General features: G+C 42.1%; 1 protein-coding gene across 1 annotated transcript; it reads right to left on the reverse strand.

The window, feature by feature from the left end:
* Window positions 1-784: 784 nt before the first annotated feature.
* LOC6548364 (protein teashirt) lies at window positions 785-9,325 on the reverse strand. Its single transcript, XM_001973931.3, has 2 exons — window positions 8,060-9,325; window positions 785-3,988 (listed from the first exon to the last, which is right to left on the reverse strand). The coding sequence occupies exons 1-2, from the start codon at window positions 8,110-8,112 to the stop codon at window positions 1,162-1,164; spliced, it is 2,880 nt and encodes a 959-aa protein (XP_001973967.1). The 5' UTR covers window positions 8,113-9,325; the 3' UTR covers window positions 785-1,161.
* Between the last annotated feature and the right edge of the window lie 10,949 nt (window positions 9,326-20,274).

Consider the following 20,274-nt stretch of genomic DNA (forward strand, 5'->3'; position numbering starts at 1 on the left):
CTCGAAACTAACTTTCAGCCAGTGAATGTGGAAATAACTGAAAAGGGAAAGTATCACCCGCAATATAAACTACATTCAGCCATCGCTGATCAATCAAGTACCATATTCACTGCGTCTTCAACCCCTCATCCGTCGAAAGTACTTCAGAAAGGGAACAATGGCGATTTATCGGTGTTCTTTTAATCCCCCTGGCTCTGATTATGGTAGTGCCGCTCTTGCTTATGCTGGTGGTTCCAAAAATTGTCAAAAACCCGAAAGCGAAGAAGGAGCTGGATAGCATTATGTTTCCGAAAATCAAGGATTTGCCGGTTTTAGCGACATCTATAACATCTTCATCCCGCATTTTGACTGACATTGTTATGTCCCCACCAATAAATTTGTCTTAGTAGTTGCATAAAAACTTTTATCTTGTATTTGATCACAATGTTTTCTTATCCAATTTTATATCTTTTTGCCTTGGCATGTGACAGCCCCAACAAGGACTCGTGTTTTCGGTTGTATGGTTCGTCTAGTTTCCATTCCACCTCCGATCAGCAAAAAGAACCAGTCTTTCAAGGAATTCAAATGGCGCTTTATATTTTCTATCCTAAAATGGAAACAGAAGGGAATTCTCAGTAAAGCGTTTTAAAGGCGGCTTCTTATTTTAAAAATCTAAATAAAAAACGGAATCATTTTTACTACCATTAAGTCTTTTGGGACACTTACCTTGAAAAAGTAGGCCTAACGGCTTGATGAAGGGCGGAGGAACTGAACGCGGTAGGAATCGTGTAGTGCCGAAATATCACGCCCACTGCAGCGAGTATCATAACATTCTGTACAGTCGTTAACACAATCGTCACAATCAGCGCAAAAAGTCCCAGTTTCCACGCCGTATTCTTCTGATCATACTTGTTCCTTTGTCAGTTAAAACAGATCATGCCCGCCATAGTTTTACAGACAGATTCATCCAGTGGCTCTATCCGTGGCACTTTGACTTGAATCTGGGTTCACCAGGCCGAAGCCACCCGAAACGCAAAACCCCCGACCAGCGCTGGGGTAGGGTATTTGGGTTCGGGGCGAAGGCAAGGCGCTGACAAACCAAAAAATGTTGAAAATGCGTTTTGCTCAAAAACGAAAACAAGGCAAATGATTCGCTTTAGCTTTTCTTATCAGCTCGCGGACTTAGGCGGTCTTCTCCTTCTTCACGCAGAATTGTCGCAGGGCTGCCAAGGAGTTTCCGCCGGAGCTGAGGTTCTCTGGGGACTCTGATCCTCCGGCAGCAGATGCGGCTGCTAGCTTAGCTCTGGAGTTAGCCCCGGCGCCACTGCTACCCAAGGAATCGAACATGGATGACAACGCGTTGAGCGAATCACTTGGAAACTTCTTTGTGCCTTCCGAACTCCCATCGTAGGATTTATGGCTAGAAGCGGGTGATTTAGGAGTAACTGATCTCTGACTTTCGGCAGGGCTTCGGGGAGGTAGCAACCTAGTCTGAGGACTTGCTGCCGAAGACTGTGTCTTCGGGGAGCTCCTTTCCACATTATTGTTGTTATTGTTGGTGGCTCTCCCATTGACCACAGCTACCTCCATTTTGGATGACTCCTCGGCTTCATTTTGTTTATCAGCAAACTCAGACTTGATCTCCATTTTAATAGGTTCCGACTCCGACTCCGCCTCCCTTTCTTGCTTTATGGCTGGCTTTGAAGGCTCCTCCTCATGCCCTCCCCCTTGCTGCTGTTTTTCGGGAGTCGGTGCACCCAATCTCGGCCTGGCTTCTGCACTGCACTCACTGCCACTCCTTTCGCTGCTTGTATATCTGTAGTGCTGATAGTAGGGATCATTGGTATCGATCAATGGCTTGTTGTAGTCTACAGTTTCATCGATCCCCAACCGCTTCAGTATGCTGGAGGCCACGGGCGAGGTGTTTTTGGTGGATGAGTTGGATGGACTACTAGCTGGCAGGCTGGCGTGCCTGGGTGGCGTGTCAAAGCTGGTTGTAAACATCTGCTCAATGGCACTCAGAACGGAAGAAGCACCTGGAGCCTTCGCGCTACCGCCGTTCTTCTGCTCCACTAACTCTGGGGACTTGTTTTTCGCCAGGAGTTGGGCAGCAGCAACTTTGGCAATTTCTTCTGGGGCTTTTACCCCTGTAATATATTGCCGCATACGTTCGGCAAACAGAGCGGCATCGTTTTTATCGCCTCCACCAGGTCCCAAGCCGGGTTTCCCTTGCACCGAGGATTTTTCGTTTGAATGATCTTCCTGCGTCGTTCCCGATACGCCCTTCATTTCCAAAAGTTTCCGTACAGGCAACGATTTCTCGCGCTTTTTCGGAGCCGGTCGCTTTCGAGCTCCCGCAGACTGTAAGAGCGGTTCTGCGTAGTGGTTGTTCTTGGCCATGTGGTTGCTCAGATCACCCAAAGAATTGAAGGCCTTGTCGCACACTTTACATGTAAGGACAGCACTGAGAGTGCGACTTTCTTCGGAACTCAGACTGTTGTGGCTCTCCTTGGCATCTGAGTTGGCACTGGCATTCCCCGATTTGATTGATATACTCTGCTCTTGGGATAGGATATTCGTGTAGTGCTGGGTCTCCTGCATGTGCTTTGTCATTTCGCCCAGAGATCGGAAGCTCTCGCCGCACCGCATGCATTTAAGGATCTGCATGGCTTGCTCCACACCCTTGCCAAGCCAAACGTTCTGGCCTCTAACCAATTTTCGTGGTAGTGGCGTTGGTGGATCTCCTCGATATTGGAATGCATTCTTCACATTTGCCGATGGTGAGTGATTGGAGGCGCTTCCGGAACTGTGCTTTCGGAGGTTATGATTCTGCGGCGGTGGCGGTGGAGTTGGATGGTGGTGCTGCGGTTGGGGATTGTTACTTGGCAGATTACCAAAAGGTGGCACATTCACGCCGCAATGCTTGCTGTCCTTCATGTGAGTGGTCAGCGCCTCCAGAGTGGGGAAACTCTGCTTGCACCACACACACCTGAACACCGAACTGGCCACACCCTTGTTTTGCCAGTGCGATTGCCAAATGTTATGCCTCGCTTTGGTCACTGCGCCACTACCAGCACCAGCACCACCGCCGCCGCCGGACCCTCCTCCGGATTCTGAATTCTGGTTGGATGTCGGTTGAACCGGACTTTTTGGTGGCTGAGATGCTGCCTGTGGTGTTGTGGCCTTGGAGGAGTGCTGTTTTTCCTTGGTACCCATTCCGCTGGCTCCACCCTTTACAATATCAGACATCTTTTCTAGCGGATCCACTACCAAATCGTTTTTGCTATTCCAGTCGGGGAATTGACCCGCTCGAAAGATATTGGCGGCTGCCACAGCGGCAAGATAAGGATTAACTCCTGGCAACAGTTGACTGGCTGAAGGCAACGCCACGGAATTCGCGGGTGGGCTGTCTGACTTGAACATCTTCTTAACCTGAATGTGACCAAGCTGAGGCTCCGATTCATGACCACGTTTCCGGGTTCCTACGGAGAGATCGAGTGGATTGTTGGCACCGTCATCAAAGTCATCCTCCTCGCCTTCGGAGGCAGGTGGCTCGGCCGATTCGGCCCTTCCATACAGATTGGTGCGAAAGTCCAGAGCTTCCGAGTTATTACTCGATGCAGTGGGCGAAGCCTGTGGAGGAAGTTTAAATGGAGCCACCGCCTCATTAGCCAGTGGCAGTGGCAGCCGTGGACCCGCACCAGCCGCTGCAGCAGCGGCCAAAGGGAATCCATACTGCTGCGCGGCTGCCGCCACCATGTGCAGGTACGCCTCCATTGAGGGCGGCTGGGCGGGCAGGGACTGCGGAACTGCCGGAAATGATGAGTGTAGAGTGGTGGGCCCTTCCCCGGGCAACACTCCGGTGGAAAGAGCGGCTGCGTCTAGCCTGTGACCTACTCCGCCGCTGCCAGCCCCACCACCATTGTCCGAGGAGTTTGAGTCATGCGATGGACAGCGCTCGCTGGAATTCGCCGACTCAGTCGAACGCGGCCGAGCGGTGGGCAGAGCTCTGCAAATACAAAGATGGCCATATTAATAATCAAATTAAATTTTATTTAAGCTATTAAATTTAACTTTAACAAGATAGAAGGCTATAGTCGAGTTTCCCGACTATCAGATACCCGTTACTCAGCTAGTGGAAGTGCAAACGAGAAGTTACATTTTCTGAAATATCGGTTGATATTGGGGAAAAAATAATAGAACGAAAAAAACTTAAACATTTGTTAAAAGTGTGGGCGTGAGCGTTTTGTTCTGTTTGTGGACGTTGGAGTGGGCGTGGCAAAAAGTTATTTGGCAAATTGGTGTACAAATTTTCAAAATATATAAAAAAATGAAAAAATGTCAAAACATTTTTCAAAAGTGTGACAGTGACAGTTTTGTGCGGATTGTGGGCGTTATATTGGGCGTGGCAACATTTGGAAATTTGCACTTCGTCTATGTCTCTGGAAGCTGCATGCTTAATCTCAACATTATATCTTTTGTAGTTCCTGAGATCGAGGCGTTCATCCGGACAGACGGAAGAATATATATACATTATATGGTCGGAAACGGTTCCTTCTGCCTGTTTACTGTACGAGTAACGGGTATAAAAATCTAAAAAAAATGGAATCATTTGATTGCACTTTTAAGAGCTCTAAAAAAAGACATCATAACCCGGATAGATTATGTAAACGGAGGAATAGGTGCTTATTGTTACAGTAATTCGCATTAACTTTGTTGGATGCTATAAAAAAGTAACGCGACTTCTAGTTTCACACAAGTATACCTATAAATAATAATAATAATAAATTAAAATAGAAAACCAACAAACGAAACCCTATAAAACTAGGACACATTTAACAAAAACTATTGACCATTAAAAAGGTGTATCGCATCAATTAGGGGTTTTACTTTTTCATTTTATTATTCGCATTCGCCGCATTCAGACAATTAGCTAATCGTTTAGACCTAATCAGCAATCTATCACCTCTGAAAAGCTGTATCTGAAAGCAATTTGAGTGACAAAGCTATCTCACCCCTTTTCGTCAACCGACTTTCGCAGGCTAAACATTTCTCCCGATGAGGCCGGTAGATAAGCCATCAAAAGCATTGGAAATCGTTATAGCTCGGATTACTATTTGTTTCGCTTCGCTCTGAGCTAAATCCATTCGCCGGTCAGCGGAACCTACAATGCCATCAATGGCAATCATATGTCAACATTTCGATTTGTTATTCAAATTTTTGAGCGCCATAAGGCGAACGCGAACGCGAATAGCAAAAACAAAACTTTAGTCGGTTCGAGGGCTGTAAAAATCCAAATGAAACAATGGCGATTAATTCGAGACTTTAGGCGTGCGTTATGAGCAATGCCGATCATAATCAAAAATACGAATCTGAGAAGAGATTCAAGTATTTGACAAACTTGGAGGCAATTATCGTTTGGCTGACCGACCACAAATTCCTCATGGTTTGAATAAATTAATTGGGCTGCTGAAAAATGTGCATAAAATGAGATGAAAAAAAAAAAAAAAAAACAAATTTTATTGCCCTCGTAGCAGAGAAAACAAAAAAAAGAATAAAGAAAATAGTTTGCCATCAGAGAAACCGAATCTCTAAACTTTATTTCCTTAATTTGTTCAAGTGTGTAACATTCAAATTAAAACCACTTATAATTTTAATAGCACCGATTGTTTGCTAAGAAAATATTTCACAGGAACATTATTTAGCGGGTTTCGTTTAGCTTATGTGGAATGATTGTCTGATTAACTTTGAAGTATATGCAAAGGTTATAAATTACAATAATAACTTTGTATTTCTGTGTGTGGGCACATTGTGCTTCGCTGTTTGGGTTTTCATTTGAGGCGGGCGGAAATAATCGAACTTAATCAATAACTACAGTTTATGGGGCTCCATTTGAACGTAAAAATCGTGAAAATCAGCCTGTTTTTTAGTCAAAAATTCGGATATCAAGTATTTGTCATGTGCTATTGTGCGACGAGCGATCGTTCACCGAAAAATGAAATTCTTAACCGGCATTAAGTTGTTTGATTCGGAGGAGTTTTGTCACTGGGGCCATATCAGAAAGTCAGTGTGTAATTGATGGATTGTTTACTAATAAATCCGGCCTAGCGCGATATTGATGGTATCTTAAGAAACGTCGGAACAAAATCTGATTCATGTGCAGCTCATTTGGAGCGCAGTCACTTGCCAGGTGACAGCATATCAAAGATAGTTATTACACACAGCGCGCAATCACTCACCGCTAATTAGCTATCCAGATTGCAAGGGGCGATTAAGCCCGCATACAACCCATTTAGCGGCTCGTTTCCCCTTTATTTTGCGCCACTAGTATGTCGCGTAAATACTTGGCAACGAGTTTTCTCCGCCATATCATAATCTGAAATCTCGTTACTCGATTATGCTTAAATCAAAATGATTTATACGCAACTCCAGCAAGTGCAGTTAATTACAATGTCTCACTAATAATCGAGAGAGTTACATATTGATATGCACCCGTGAAGCGCAGAATAGCTAAAACTGTGGGTGTACTCATGTGGAAATACGTGTGATGTGGGAGAGTTGTTTGGAACTCAGGTGAGAGTATAAATATTGCACCGAGTTCGCATTATTTATATTAAAATAGTACATTGCTTAAAATTGTGCTTCAAGTCAGGAAAGGGATTTCTACCATAGTCCTCGTGTTCTATTCTGCAAAGCGAAGGTTACAAACAAAGGTATCTCCATTTATTCCAACTACAACCCACTGTTCCTGTTGAGCCAAATCTTAGGCACGACGAATCCGTTAAGGTAACAGAGTAAATATCACTACACACACACATGCACCCGGAGACTCAACCACACGCACACGCACACACACACGCCAGCGGCAAATTGTGAACATAAATCTCTCCCGTAATAGGCGCACACGGGGAAAAGGAAAGGGGGTGGAGAATAGAAAAGATGGCAAGCAGAGCGTAGCGCATTTTGAGTTTTTCACTTTTTCGCATGATTTATTCAATTCGGAGACGTCATCGCCTTGGAAAATCTTAAAAATTCGTGTGTATCTGCATGCAAATCAAACGAGAGCGATTTGTCGCACTTTATTATTAATACTCCAGATTCCAGATGCACCCCGATATCCCTCGCCCCCGCAAATATAGTGTCGTAAAACCCGTTTTCAGCCTTCAGTTAATTTGCTCAGACTCAGACTGTGAGTGCGAGTGCGAAAATATATCTTGAACTTGCTTAATCATAATTTCAGAGACACCCAGATACAGATACACAAACGCTTACCCAAGCAGGTATCCCCCATCATCGAACTATGGGAATTTTTCTGTTATTTTCGCATTTCCCCCGCCCGACTCCGTTTTCACGTCAAGTTTACTTTTCCCGATCTCAGGGTCTGCAAATCAGCGTTTTCGGACACGTAGTCGGGAACGCAGTACTCTTGGTTCTGCGGGTGGGTGTTGTGATATATGGGCGCGCAATAGCGCCAATAGGCAAGGTGCTGAATTTACAACGACAGGTGTGCGACTACGCCGAGCTGCCAATGGCAATCATCAAATGCCATGAAATCATAGTTTCTTGATATATTTATTAGGCCGATTTGGCTGAGAGTCTACAAAAATATTTCAAGGGGCATTGAACAATTTCTGTATCGGAAGTGGGTTTTTGACTTTGACTGAAACCGTTCTATATTCAATGTATATGGTATATGATTTGTACCATTCTATTTAACCATTTATTGCCTTAGGCCAGATACGTAAGCACACATACAAAGCAATTGCAAACCAACAAAAAAATAACTTTGATATCAGTATTATCATTTCATATGTGAATATTTCGAACATTCGTCACTTTTAGTTCAGAATTTAAAATTGTTTTTGTGTCAGAGTAAACAACACTTTAATTCACTTCGGCACTTACATTTCAGTCAGTTCATACGTTCATCCGTCATATGCAGAATAATCACTTTTCTAAATTTCCTGCATCTAAGCGTATCAAGCGTATTAAAGATGTGACCCAAATGAGACCATTTGAATTTATTTTTAATATATATCTTTCACCGTTCTATGGAAATAATCTTCCATATAACACTTACCCGGCATTTAGCGCCTGTCTGTAGATCTCGAGCATCAGAGCCTCGTGCAACATTTTGAAATTTTGTTGAATTTTGACGGTTTGCTGGAACTGGTTTGCTGATGCTTTGCTCTTTTTGAACAACGAGGATTGCAGTTGGATTTCGGAACTTAACTTTAATTTGACACAATAATCATATAATCTATTGTTTTGCACTTGGTACGTTATCGTGTAGAACTTGTTGTCGTTGTAGCGTACAACTTTGATTATTTAAAAATTTGTTTTAATTTATAAACTTTCGTTTGTCAGACAAAAATGACGTTTCGAGGCGTTTGTATTATTAATTCCTAATTTGTGTGGGTTTAAATTTAATTTAGTAATTGCATTGAATCGTATACTTCGTTAAGGTTTGTTGATTTAAGTAACTGGCTTTACATTATGTATGTAGTGTAGTTTTGGTGAGTTAAATACCGTCTAATGTAAATATTGGCAATAGTTTATCTTTAGTTTTGGTAATAAATATATATTTGTGGTATATTTTATTTAACTTGTGGTAGTTTTACGTATACTTTGTTGAACCATTTGTAGTAGTTTCTCGCGTGTTTCAGTCTTGATCGAGCATCTGCGTTCAAGAGTATCAAACCTCTGCTTCTTTGACTAGATATGATGGCGCCCTGGAAAACACTCGTTCTATCCTCCCCCAAAAACGCGTTTTAAACTGAGAATTCACTGTTCTGACGGAACCGCGGGTCGCGATGCGTGCGTCTACTCATCCGGATTCGTCGTCACTACTCGAACGACAGTCCAAAGGCGATTGAATTCCGCTGGCCGGGTTCCTTCGTCACTAGCCTCTGCTGCGGTGCTCTGCTGCTGCGCTGCTGCTGCGCTGCCGCCGCTGTCAAGCTGACAAACAACAACGGGGCGCTGCTGCTCTGCCGTCACTGATTGATACGGATGAAAAAATGAAGCGACGCGACGGGGACGCGCAGCGATTGGAAGCTGCGCTGATGTTGACGAGCAAACACGAAGCCCGCGTTTTGGCGACGGCAATTTCTGATTCGATTTTGCGTTCAGGCGACGGCTGCGCAGTTGTGTGTGTGCCGTGTGTGCCACCCACACCCTTGCAGGACAGCTGGCTGTCAGCGTGATTAAATGGGCTACTCTCTCGCTCGCACTCGCCGGCTGCGCTGCTCTCGGCTAACTAATTACCGGACGATTTTTTCCAAAAACGCCGCGCGGCCGAGCTTTTTCGCACGATCGTACGCAGTAACGGTTTCTTGTCGACTGACTGACTCTTGCCGAAAAGAAACCGACTGCTCGCCAAAAAGAGAGCGCGAGAGAGAGAGAGCAGAGAGAGCCACATGAGCGACAAGAGCGCAGATGCAGGGCTGTCTCTTCCCCTGTGCTGGCAAGTGAACGCTTGGAACTGAAACAGGGGAAATCGCTAGGGAAAGAGATGGCGTTGTCGGACTGCTCCATCTCGCTCGCTCCGAAAGTGTGGGAAATCTGTTCTGTCGTTTCATCACCCTTCTTTTGTCCCTATTCCGAATCCGATTCCATCACAATTAAGATTTATGACAGTTTAACACAAATGCTCTCACTCGCATGCGCCGTTCTGCTCGCAGCCACTCAAACCGTGGCTGTCCCTGCTCTGTTTTTATTTCTTTGCAAAACAAACAGTAGTTGTTGCTCTCTGAGCTTTTCGTCCTCGTCACTTTTGGACTCTTCCCTCTCGCTCACCATTCTTCACGCCCCCTGCTGTCAACTTTTGTTCGCCTTTCTGCAGCTTCTTCGTGGATTTCGCTCCACTTGACATGACGTTTTTTCGCTTCTTTCGCTTCGTTGCATTGCTGTGCGAGCGAGAAGGAAGGTTCGGGGCAATTTTCACTTGGAATCAACTCCTTCCACTTTTATTTTTGGCTGCGAAAACAATTGAATTAGCGACACGCCAGTCGTCCTGGGCTCTGAAAATGTGCCAAAATGCCGCGATTTTATTAGTTTTCATGCCAAGGTGTCTATGTATATACATATTTATGCACATATGAATGTACTCGTATGAACCTGAAAGGTGTATACATTTTGTTTAGTTTTAACTTAACGGTTCTAGCATTGGTAAATAAAAGAAATAAAAATTATTAATGCTCAAGCTCACGCTTAATTAGTTAATCAACAATATTTTTACTTTGGTCATATCCTTGTTACCTTAAATGTACATATTGCATGTACATATCTATTTACATATGTATGTATGAACCTGAAAAGTGTAAAGTGTATATTTCGAAAAAATGTTACCACATTTTTATATAATAATTAACAAGTAATCGAATCTACCATGTATGCCTTTGCAGAGGATATATTGATTGCAGTCAAAAGCTTACAGCGCACTGATGGAGACATGCAAAGTACAGGCATGTATGAACATATGTACAGTGCCGCTCAACTGAATAGGATTTTTCCATCCCCATTGTTTCAAATGCATTTTTTTGTGCTTCCTTCTTAGTATGAGCCTTCTTTGTATACTCATTATATGGGAAAAAAGTAGCGGGACATATGTAACGGTAACTCAGCATTTTGCTTTCATAGTAAAATTCGACATCGATTTCTGAGATATATGGTCATATTCCATGGACGTACAACATGACACCGCTCCCATACATACCGCTCGGCTTCTAAAACAGTGGATTATAGTTCAGAATGTCAAATGGCTCGAGTGGCCGCCTTAATACCCTGACATTAACATTATCGAAAACATTTGGGGACTCTTGTTATGGAGAGTATACGAAGGAGGAAGACAGTTGGGACCCTGGAATTCTAGTTAAAGCAATAGAGAAAGCCTGGTCAACAATTTCACTAAGTAAACCGTTCCTTACCAAACCGTATACTGGAAATATTTTATAACAATGGTGTATACCAAATATTAAATAACGCCTAAACAAGTCCTTTATTATTTAAATTGCCCTGTTGTTTGAAATTTTTACTTAATAGTAATTTTCTTAAATAGTTTTAGTTTCAAACCAATTCAGTTGAGCCAAAAAATGCCAATTTTTTGTTGTTTTTAAAAAAATATCAAAACTCCTTTAATAAAGAAACTAGCAGAACCAAAACTTTGCTATTTTAAAAATGACATAGATAGGTTTTGAAAATTAAAAAAACTCAAACCTATTCAGTTGAGCGGCACTGTATGTATTTTTTTTAAACTGTATCAACAGACGGTTCGATATAGCCAAGTTCATTTGTTCTTCTGTCCTACTGTGTCCGCCTGTCCGATTCTAAGAAAACTTCTCCCTCAGCTTTAAAGTCCTCTTGCTATTGCTGGGAGTAATCGAAAAACAATTGACCTTGGTTGTTTTGAAAAAAAATGTTATCTCATAGTCTACCAGAACGTTTTTTCTTTTTATTCCCATCACTCGTAGAGAAATGCCACGCCAACTCTAGCGCCCACAAACCGCATAAAACTACCACGCCCACACTTTTAAAATGTGTGAAATTTGTTTCATTCTTTTATATATCCTGTAAATTGCTATAAGTTTGTCAAAAATCTTTGTGCCACCCCCACTCCAACGCCCACAAACCGCCCAAAACAGTCACGCCCACACGTTTAAAAAATGATATTTTTTCATTTTTTAATATACACTTTTAAAAAAATGTTAGGTTTATTTTCATTTTATTTTTTCCCCAATTTCTACCAATATTTCAGAAAATGTTAAAATTTCTCGTTCGCACTTCCACTAGCTGAGTAACGTCGGGGAACTCGACTATTGCATTCTCTCTTGTTTTATTTTGCATGGTTAGCTTGTTCTTACATTTCTGTTGGTTTGGAAAATTTGTGGTTATGGTCTATTAGTGGACGAAAAGCTAACATTATCGAAATCCGAACTTTATGTCCGGCAATATTTGACGAATGCGTGGTATAGCCATAAAACTGGACATCGGCAGGCCTTACTTGAGTGAAAATGGCGAAAAACTGGTTCGGCTTTTCTGCTTTTGCCGCTGGTTTTATTGTTTACTGGCTCTTCATCCAATGGGAATCCTCGCTGCACTTGTTGCTTCCAGAACGGGCTCCGCTAAAGGCTGAGGAACAAATCGTAAAAGATTTAACGATCCACCAATTAACCGATAATAATCAAATCACGTGGAACCACTCGAGCCTAAGAGAGAGGTACAGGGGCGGGACCATTGCTTTTGGGTCTCCAGTATCATCCACATCGGAGTCCTCTTGGTCCCCGTGGTAATAAATACTTTTACGATTCCATAATTTGATTTGGGAATTTTCATTAAATATTCCTTTTTCTGCATTCACTGTGACAGAGAGATCTCTTCGCGATGGGTCATCTTTTTGATTTTGCTGCGCCACATTAATTTTTTATGTTTTCGATCATTAAAATTTGTTTGATAAATTATTATTTGGAATTTGAAAGGTAAAGGTATCTCCTGTATATTTAAGCAGCCACGACTATCGTCCATAAATGGAGAATATTCTGCGGTAAGTGCTTTTATGTTTTTTCTTCGTTTACACCATGCTAATCTTTTAAGAATCATTCATTATATATACAGCTATACAGCTAACATCTCCTTAGAGTTAAAAAATTGTTATAATATTGATGTGTAATAAAATAATCAAATTGCTCTATGTAAAATGAAAGTTTAAACTTTAGATTTATGTGCATAATCTGCATTGGATCTGTAAATAATATATGTATATTTTTAATCATGTTCACACTGTGAGCTTGCGAACTATACAAGTTAAGATTGAGCAAGCATATATTTTGGTTTTCCCTTTTTCTCTTGTTAATTTCTATCAATATGCCAATTTCTATCAAACATAATTTTTCAAATCGAATCATAAAAAAAATGGAAATTAACGAAATAGGCGAGCGCAGTCATCAGTGTCCGAGTGTCAACGTTTTTGTTTCCGTTTATTTCGGTAGCTGAGCGAGCGGATGACAACAAAGCAGATGATCCCAAATACAGCTACGGACCTACAAGATACATATACACATGCACAAAGCTATAAGACAATTCGCCCACGAATAGCGCCATGATTTATTTGCAGCGGGGTTTTCAAATGTACCGATTGTGCTTAAGTTTTTGAGCGCCGCAGTGCGTCGGATTTATTTTTATAGGAAGATTTCGTGTTGCAGAGGGATTAAGTCTTTCAGCTAACGCCATCCAATTTTGAATTATAAGGACTTGTAAGTCTCGACCGCCAAATATAAGCTTTGATGAGCTTTGAAATATCAGGAATACACAAATACAATTTTATGATCCATATCCACATGATAAACTAAGTCTCGATTTGATTGCGAAACTCGTCTGCGATATTGGCTGTGACAATATTTATTCATTCGATAAATCAATCAAATAAATTACAATTAGCAAAAATCATAAAACTGAATAGCACAGAGAACGGCAACAAATACAGTCAATATAAATATGAGAAAGCAAAAAGCGCCAACAAGAAGAATACATTCAAAAGAGAAACACAAAAAAGTTTAAGAAGTTGTTAATTATAAATGTGAAATTTATAGCGCCACTCTCTGCCAGAAAAATTCCACAAATTGATCATTAGAGATCTTCAAGCGAATCTCGATGACAACTCGAAATCGAAATCTGGGTTTCTCGGTTTGTCTTAATCAAAAATTTTAATGGAACAACTAATACAACAAATACAAAGTCAATGAAAATCAGCTTTTAGCTGTGGGGACTAGCATATTTACATACTAGGTATACTAGATTCGTTGAAAAATATTATATGTAACAGGCAGAAGGAAGCGCTTCCAGTATATATATTCTTGATCACGATCAATAGCCGAGTCGATCTGGCCATGTCCGTCTGTCAGTATGACCGTATAACCGTATAACCGTCGATATCTCAGGAACTATAAAAGCTAGAAAGTTGAGATTAGGCATGCAGATTCTAGAGACACAGACGCAGCGCATGTTTGTTAAATTATTTTGCCACGCCCACTCCACCCCACAAACCGCCCAAAACTGTCTGTCACCACGTTTGAAAAATTTTAAATTTGTTTTTTTTTTTTACGCAGTTTTACCGATATTCCAGAAAATGAAGAAAATTGCTGGCTCGCACTTCCACTAGCAGAATAACGGGTATATGATAGTCGGGGAACTCGACTATAGCATTCTATCAGTGATATTGCATTTCTGGTGATGAGAAGTCATGTAACGTTAAATGAAATGCACCTTATAGCTTTTAATGACTTTTAAATAATCTGCAGAACACCAACCAACACTGCCATTATTTGCGACCGCGAATTGAGGATAAAATAGAAAGGTCCTTTTTTATATCGTAATAGCTTGGATTAAAGGCTGTACATGCAATATGGAATCCACGCTTCCGGAAAAATAGTAAAGCCGAAATATATGTAAACTTATGACCGCTTCGGTTAGGCTCAACTGGATCAATCGACAGCCTGGACGGTAAATTAAACGGCATCAATGCCAATGTGCTTTTAAAAGGAAAGGTCGACGGAAAGGGTCAGCAAAAGGGATTTTAGGACATTCCGACGTTTTATAGGATGTGCTTTAAAAGTGGGCTCGAAAGTTTACGACTTGCTGTCTAAGCTCTTCCTCTGACCAATGCCAATAAACAATTTTTACTTAATGAAAGCGATTCGCTTTTCATTCATGTTTAATATTTTCGAGGGGTTTCATTTTTTACCAAAGCATATTTCTGCAGATTAAAACGCTCATGTGAGGATGTTATAAATTTGGTTGCAAGGGTAAGTGAAAATTGTACTGTTTCCGTGTAATGCATTTAATATGCAACCCAATTCCATTGCCTATTACAATGTTTAATGCTGACATTGTGAAATATAAACAAAGTTGTATACCTGCCAAGACTGTTAGAGCCTTAAACAGAGTCATTGTAGAAAGCCACTCACGCAACTCACAGTTCCCGATCAGTATCCACATCGGTGTCGGCAATCAAAAAAGCAGCATCCCAATCGACATTCACATCCTCGATGCCAAGCGTCGATGAGATGATGTCGTCTGGGCGCTGCGCTTGCGCCTTTCTCCGAGCTCGCCAGTTTGCTTTTAGTCAGGTTTCTTTCGGGACTCGACTTGGATTGCTTTGTTCTTTGCCCAAGCGTTATTTATGAGCATCATTATAAAGTCGCCCATTTTATTGGGTCGCCCTCGAATAAATAAGGTTCAATAAAGTTGTTACTTTATATTGACACTCGCAGGCGGCAATCGCTCGTCACATTCGGCGATCGAGCCTTTCCCGTGGATCTCCGGCTTGCTGTTTATTTATGTGAAAGTCTTGGAAAAGTATTTGCCCCTCGAATTCTGATGCTGTGCGATGTCGTGTTTAGTGTGGTCGTAAAATTTAAAAATGTCTCCAATACGTTTGGCTTTTTATCAAGCCCATCTGGTTACGCCCAGAATCGGGAATTCTGTGCCTGTACAAATGATCATGGACATATGCAGGTCTGATCTTTACGATCGCGTTCATTCTGCTTGGACAAGCCCGAAAGAAAATTTTGATATGATTTTATTTAGTGGTCGCCTTTATGATGTGTACCCTCCAACTAAGTTTGTTTTATGCGATAACCGTCTTCGCCCGGCTTGTTAACCAAAGTTGGTCAACACGCAAAATGAAGCATCAATATTTTATGGTACATCAGCATCATAAAAAAAAGACGGAATGCTATAGTCGAGTTTATCGACTCTCAGATACCCTCTGCTCAGCTAGTGGAAGTGCAAACGTGAATTTTGACATTTTCTGGAATATGAAAACAAAACAAGATAGAATGCTATAGCCGAGTTTCCCGACTATCAGATACCCGTTACTCAGCTAGTGGCAGTGCGAACGAGAAGTATCATAATTTTCTGGAATATCGGTAAAAATTGCATTCTAGCTCTTGTAGTTCCTGAGATCGAGGCGTTCATACGGACAGACGGACATGGCCAGATCGACTCGGCTATTGATCCTGATCAAGAATATACATATATACCTTATATAGTCGGAAACATTTCCTTCTTGCTGTTACATACTTTTCAACGAATCTTTTACTCTACGAGTAACGGGTATAGAAATCACAAAATTGGAAAGAGCTGTGGATTGTTTTCATGGGATTTTTTTATATTTAGGATTAAGGATGAAAATGACCATAGATTCTTGTAATAAATGTAATATGTTTAATTACTTTTCTGGCTTATTTATTTTGTGCTGTTGCTCAGTTCTCTAATTCTATCAATTCTCCGCGGTCTTCACTTCAGGCCGACCAAAAACATAATTATTTCACAATATGCCTCTCTTCCGATATCGAAACGTATGCGCCAATAATTCACCAGATTTAGTGGATGTAATTTGGACACCGCCATCAGTCACACGCACCGAAATACCTCTGGATGTGTGGCTGGGGGAGTCGGGGCTTGTCCATTCAAATCCACCAATAGCGCCGCCAATTATCGGTACGGCGATAACGAGCAAGGGGAGAACTGCTTAAGTTGGGGCCGATACCGCCGGTCATAACTATGACGTCAGGCATTGCGCGGCGGTTTTGGATGTTCGGATGTTCGGTCAATGCGCCAATATGGCCAGATGCAAATCCAGTGGCGTGGAAAGCAGGTTGGCGGAAGGAAGCCTCGGATTGGATAGAATGAGTAGAGAGTAGAGGTGGCACCCCCTTCCTCGAGCGCTGGGTGGGTGGTGGGCGCCAGCGGAGCGGCCAGGGCTCAAATGTGAAATGTGAAAGCGGCGCGAAACCTTTTGATCACCGCTGACTGGCCTGCCTGCGCTGACTGGCTAATTGGTCCGATTGTGGGCGCTGCCTCTTTGTAATTGATAACATGCACAGGTATATCTTTATATGGCATTTGCCAGCGGCACATCCATCAACGGTCTTAGCGCCCTAAACCACTTAATTTGCCTCGTTTGTTTTGGGGCTCTGCTCCTCAGCTGTTTCTCTGGCTTTGCTGACCAGTGGCCAAAGTGGCCAAAGCCTGGCGAAGGTTTACCGTTTACCGTTTACCGTTTACCGCTGCTGCCGCGCTTTGCCGCCAGCAAAGGCCCATTGATCGATTGTGAATTTGGCAATATGCCGCGCACAGGCTGCTTTTGACGGATTAATTCTTGATTCGGGCCTAACTCGCAGTATGATGGATGGTAGATGGATCACCGACGATCGCTCTTTCATTTAGCGAGCTTTGCTTTTCGTCCGCTTGGAAAATTGATTAAGCCACGCGTTCTCCTTTTAGCAGGTGATATTTTTGGCTTCCACAAAAAGCGGCGCTAGTAACTCGATTTCTCCGGCCGGCGTTCCCCGGCTTGATTGATGTCTCCGGAAAAAAGGAAAGTGCCGAGGCAGGTGAGTTTATAAAACAAAATTAAGCAAATAAACTGTCTCGCTGTGACGCTGATGTATGAATGGGTTATTGTTTTAAGGTTGTGCCGTAATTTGTGGCCGCACATATAAACACATATAAACACGGAGTGGGTGGTGTTGGTGGCAGTGATCAATTGACCTAGGCCATTCAAACACAATTGAAATCGGAGGTATTACCCAGTCGTGTTATTTACTGCTGTGCCCGTGCTCGCATTCTCTGTAGATTTATGCGTTCTTTCGTGTTCAGATTTCCGCTTCGAATTGTAAAGTGCTTAAGTAGACCAATCGATTAACAAGCATATATGTATACTTAAATATACCTTATTACCGGTATAACACATACAAGAATATTCATAATACCTAAGGGATAGGAGGAAGAACCCTATGAAGTCCGTCTGAACGCAGTCATCTTGAGAACTATAAAACCTAGATTAAGAGTCTGCATGATTTTGGCATGCCCACTCAAACGCCCACAAGCCGCCCAGAATTATAAAATGTTGTAAAATATTGTTATTGTACTATTTGCCTTGGCAATTTCTGTGGCTATGCCAATAACAAGCAGCAAGCAGCTAACATGCCCTCAGTTTTGAAAAATGTTTTGATTTTTATTTAATGATTAATTTAATTGTCGAGGAAGTCGACTATTTGGTCCTTTTTTGTTTTTGGTTTTTTCGATTTGTGTTTCGGTTGTATTAATTTATTATTTTGCTGTCTATTGTTTAAATATTTGGCTGGGCACTGATGACCCAATGCAAAAATCGACCAGAGAGTAGTTTCCCATTTCAGAATCTATCTGATACTTTCCGAATTTCAACGCACTTGTGATACATCAGCTCGTAATGAGGTTCCCCTCCCCCACGTCAATTGCGGGCATTATGAAAAATACCTTTAAAGTTCATGCTGATTGCCCAAAGGTATTTAATTTGGCTGATCCGAAATGGATCTCGATGGGTGTTCGACGATTTAATGGCGTTAATTGGCCAGGCAGAATCCCAATCTTCTCGGGAGAGGATCCGCCAGGTAATGATTTCTGATCTGATTCCCCTTCCTACGAATATATTTTTTCACCCACTTGCGAAAACAACAAACATGCAACGTGTTTAAAGTTTTAGTTAGCGTCGAGTTTTATGAGCTTTTAATGGGCTTGAGCTCTAGTCACTTCCAGGCGAGTGGCCCCATCCTTTCTGGAGATGGAATTTAAGAGTGGGCCATAAATACCAGGAGCATTGCTCATAAATCTCTCACTGATTCCGCTGGCTAGCGGCTTAATTGGGTGCTTAGGCATCTTTCGATATTTGTTTTGATTTCAAGAGGCACTGCTGCGCATCTCGGGGATATTATATACCAGCTAGCATTCACCATTTACCGCATACAAATACACTCACTCCCATACTAAGAAATGGGGCAAATGTGTTTTTGCCCCCCACAAATCAAAACATCTGTCAGTCAACGCTCGCAGCCTGACAACAATGTTGAGATACAAATTATCTAAATTGTATCTGTACAGAGCACATGCATATGGTGGATTTGTTTGTTTGTTTCTACTTGGATTTGCTGGATTTTCCTCTCCCATCTTCTCCCCCTACCACTTCCCCTCGCAGACGTTGACTTCTTGATTGGCCCAGCGGCCCAGCGCTGAAATTTCGAATTCTGTGCCCCGTCGCGTGGCTTTCCATTTTCCACTCTAACTTCCCGATCTCCAGCAATTACTCAGTGCTGGCATTTCAAGCCGAAACGGACTCGTGGTGAGAGATTTCAATTTAAACATTAAACTGACAGATTTATCAGGTATTAGACGATACATGCGTTAACACTGAGCTATAGCACTCTCGGCCCTGAAATCTCGATATACACACATATGTGGTTATGATTCCAGTTCTGAGTTCCAGGCCCAGCTATCAAGTGATTACTATTGTGCGTAAGAGTCAAGTTGCCAGAACAGCAGAAAGTCACACTGTTAAATGGACTAGGGTGCGAATGAAAAGAGTTTGGCGATCTGATTTCAATCGCACCAACTGAATAGGGTGCTAAAGAAGTGCTGCATCTCTATTTAAAATAAAGTTAACAAATATTTTAAACTTAAAAAAAAAGAGGTGGGCGGTTGCAAATTAATAAAATGCAATATATGGAATACAATTCGCGAAGGGGAAGTTCATCTTTGCTCATATTTTTGTACCCATTACTCGCAGAGTAAACGGGAGTGCTAGATTCCTTGAAAAGTACGTAACAGGCAGAGGGAAATGTTTCCGACCATATAAAGCATATATATTCCTGATCAGGATCAATAGCCGACTCGATCTGGCCTTGTCCATCTGTCCGTCCGTCTGTCCGTCCGTCTGTCCGTCCGTCTGTCCGTCCGTATGTCCGTCCGTCTGTCCGTATGAACGCCTCGATGTGAAGAACTACAAAAGCTAGAATGTTTCCAAATGTTGCCCCGCTTCCTCTAACGCCCACAAACCGCCTAAAACTGCCACTTCCACACTTTTGAAAAATGTGACATTTTTTCACTTCTTTATCTTGTATATCTTGTAAATTTCTATAGATTTGCGAAAAATCTTTTTGCCACGCCCACTTCTACGCCCACAAACTGCCCAAAACTCTATTTTATGTAATTTGTATTATTTTTTCCCCAATTTCGTCCGACATTCCAGAAAATTCTGAAATTTCCCGCTTGCACGACTATAGCACTCCATATTGTTGGTGTTAAAGGGTGTTAATAAAGGGAAGCTAAAGAAATCGTAAGCTTACAAATCTGATCCGCTAAAAGAAGTACTACAAACGGCAATTCGATGATTGCTCCAACTCCAACTCCATCGCATCTCCAAATAACCTGTTGGCGCACTGCCTCTTGATTTCAGTGACGAAGTGGTTCCTCGACCCACTT

This window comes from Drosophila erecta, unplaced genomic scaffold (assembly GCF_003286155.1).
Source record: "Drosophila erecta strain 14021-0224.00,06,07 unplaced genomic scaffold, DereRS2 tig00000975-arrow-arrow-pilon, whole genome shotgun sequence".
Lineage (NCBI taxonomy): Eukaryota > Metazoa > Arthropoda > Insecta > Diptera > Drosophilidae > Drosophila > Drosophila erecta.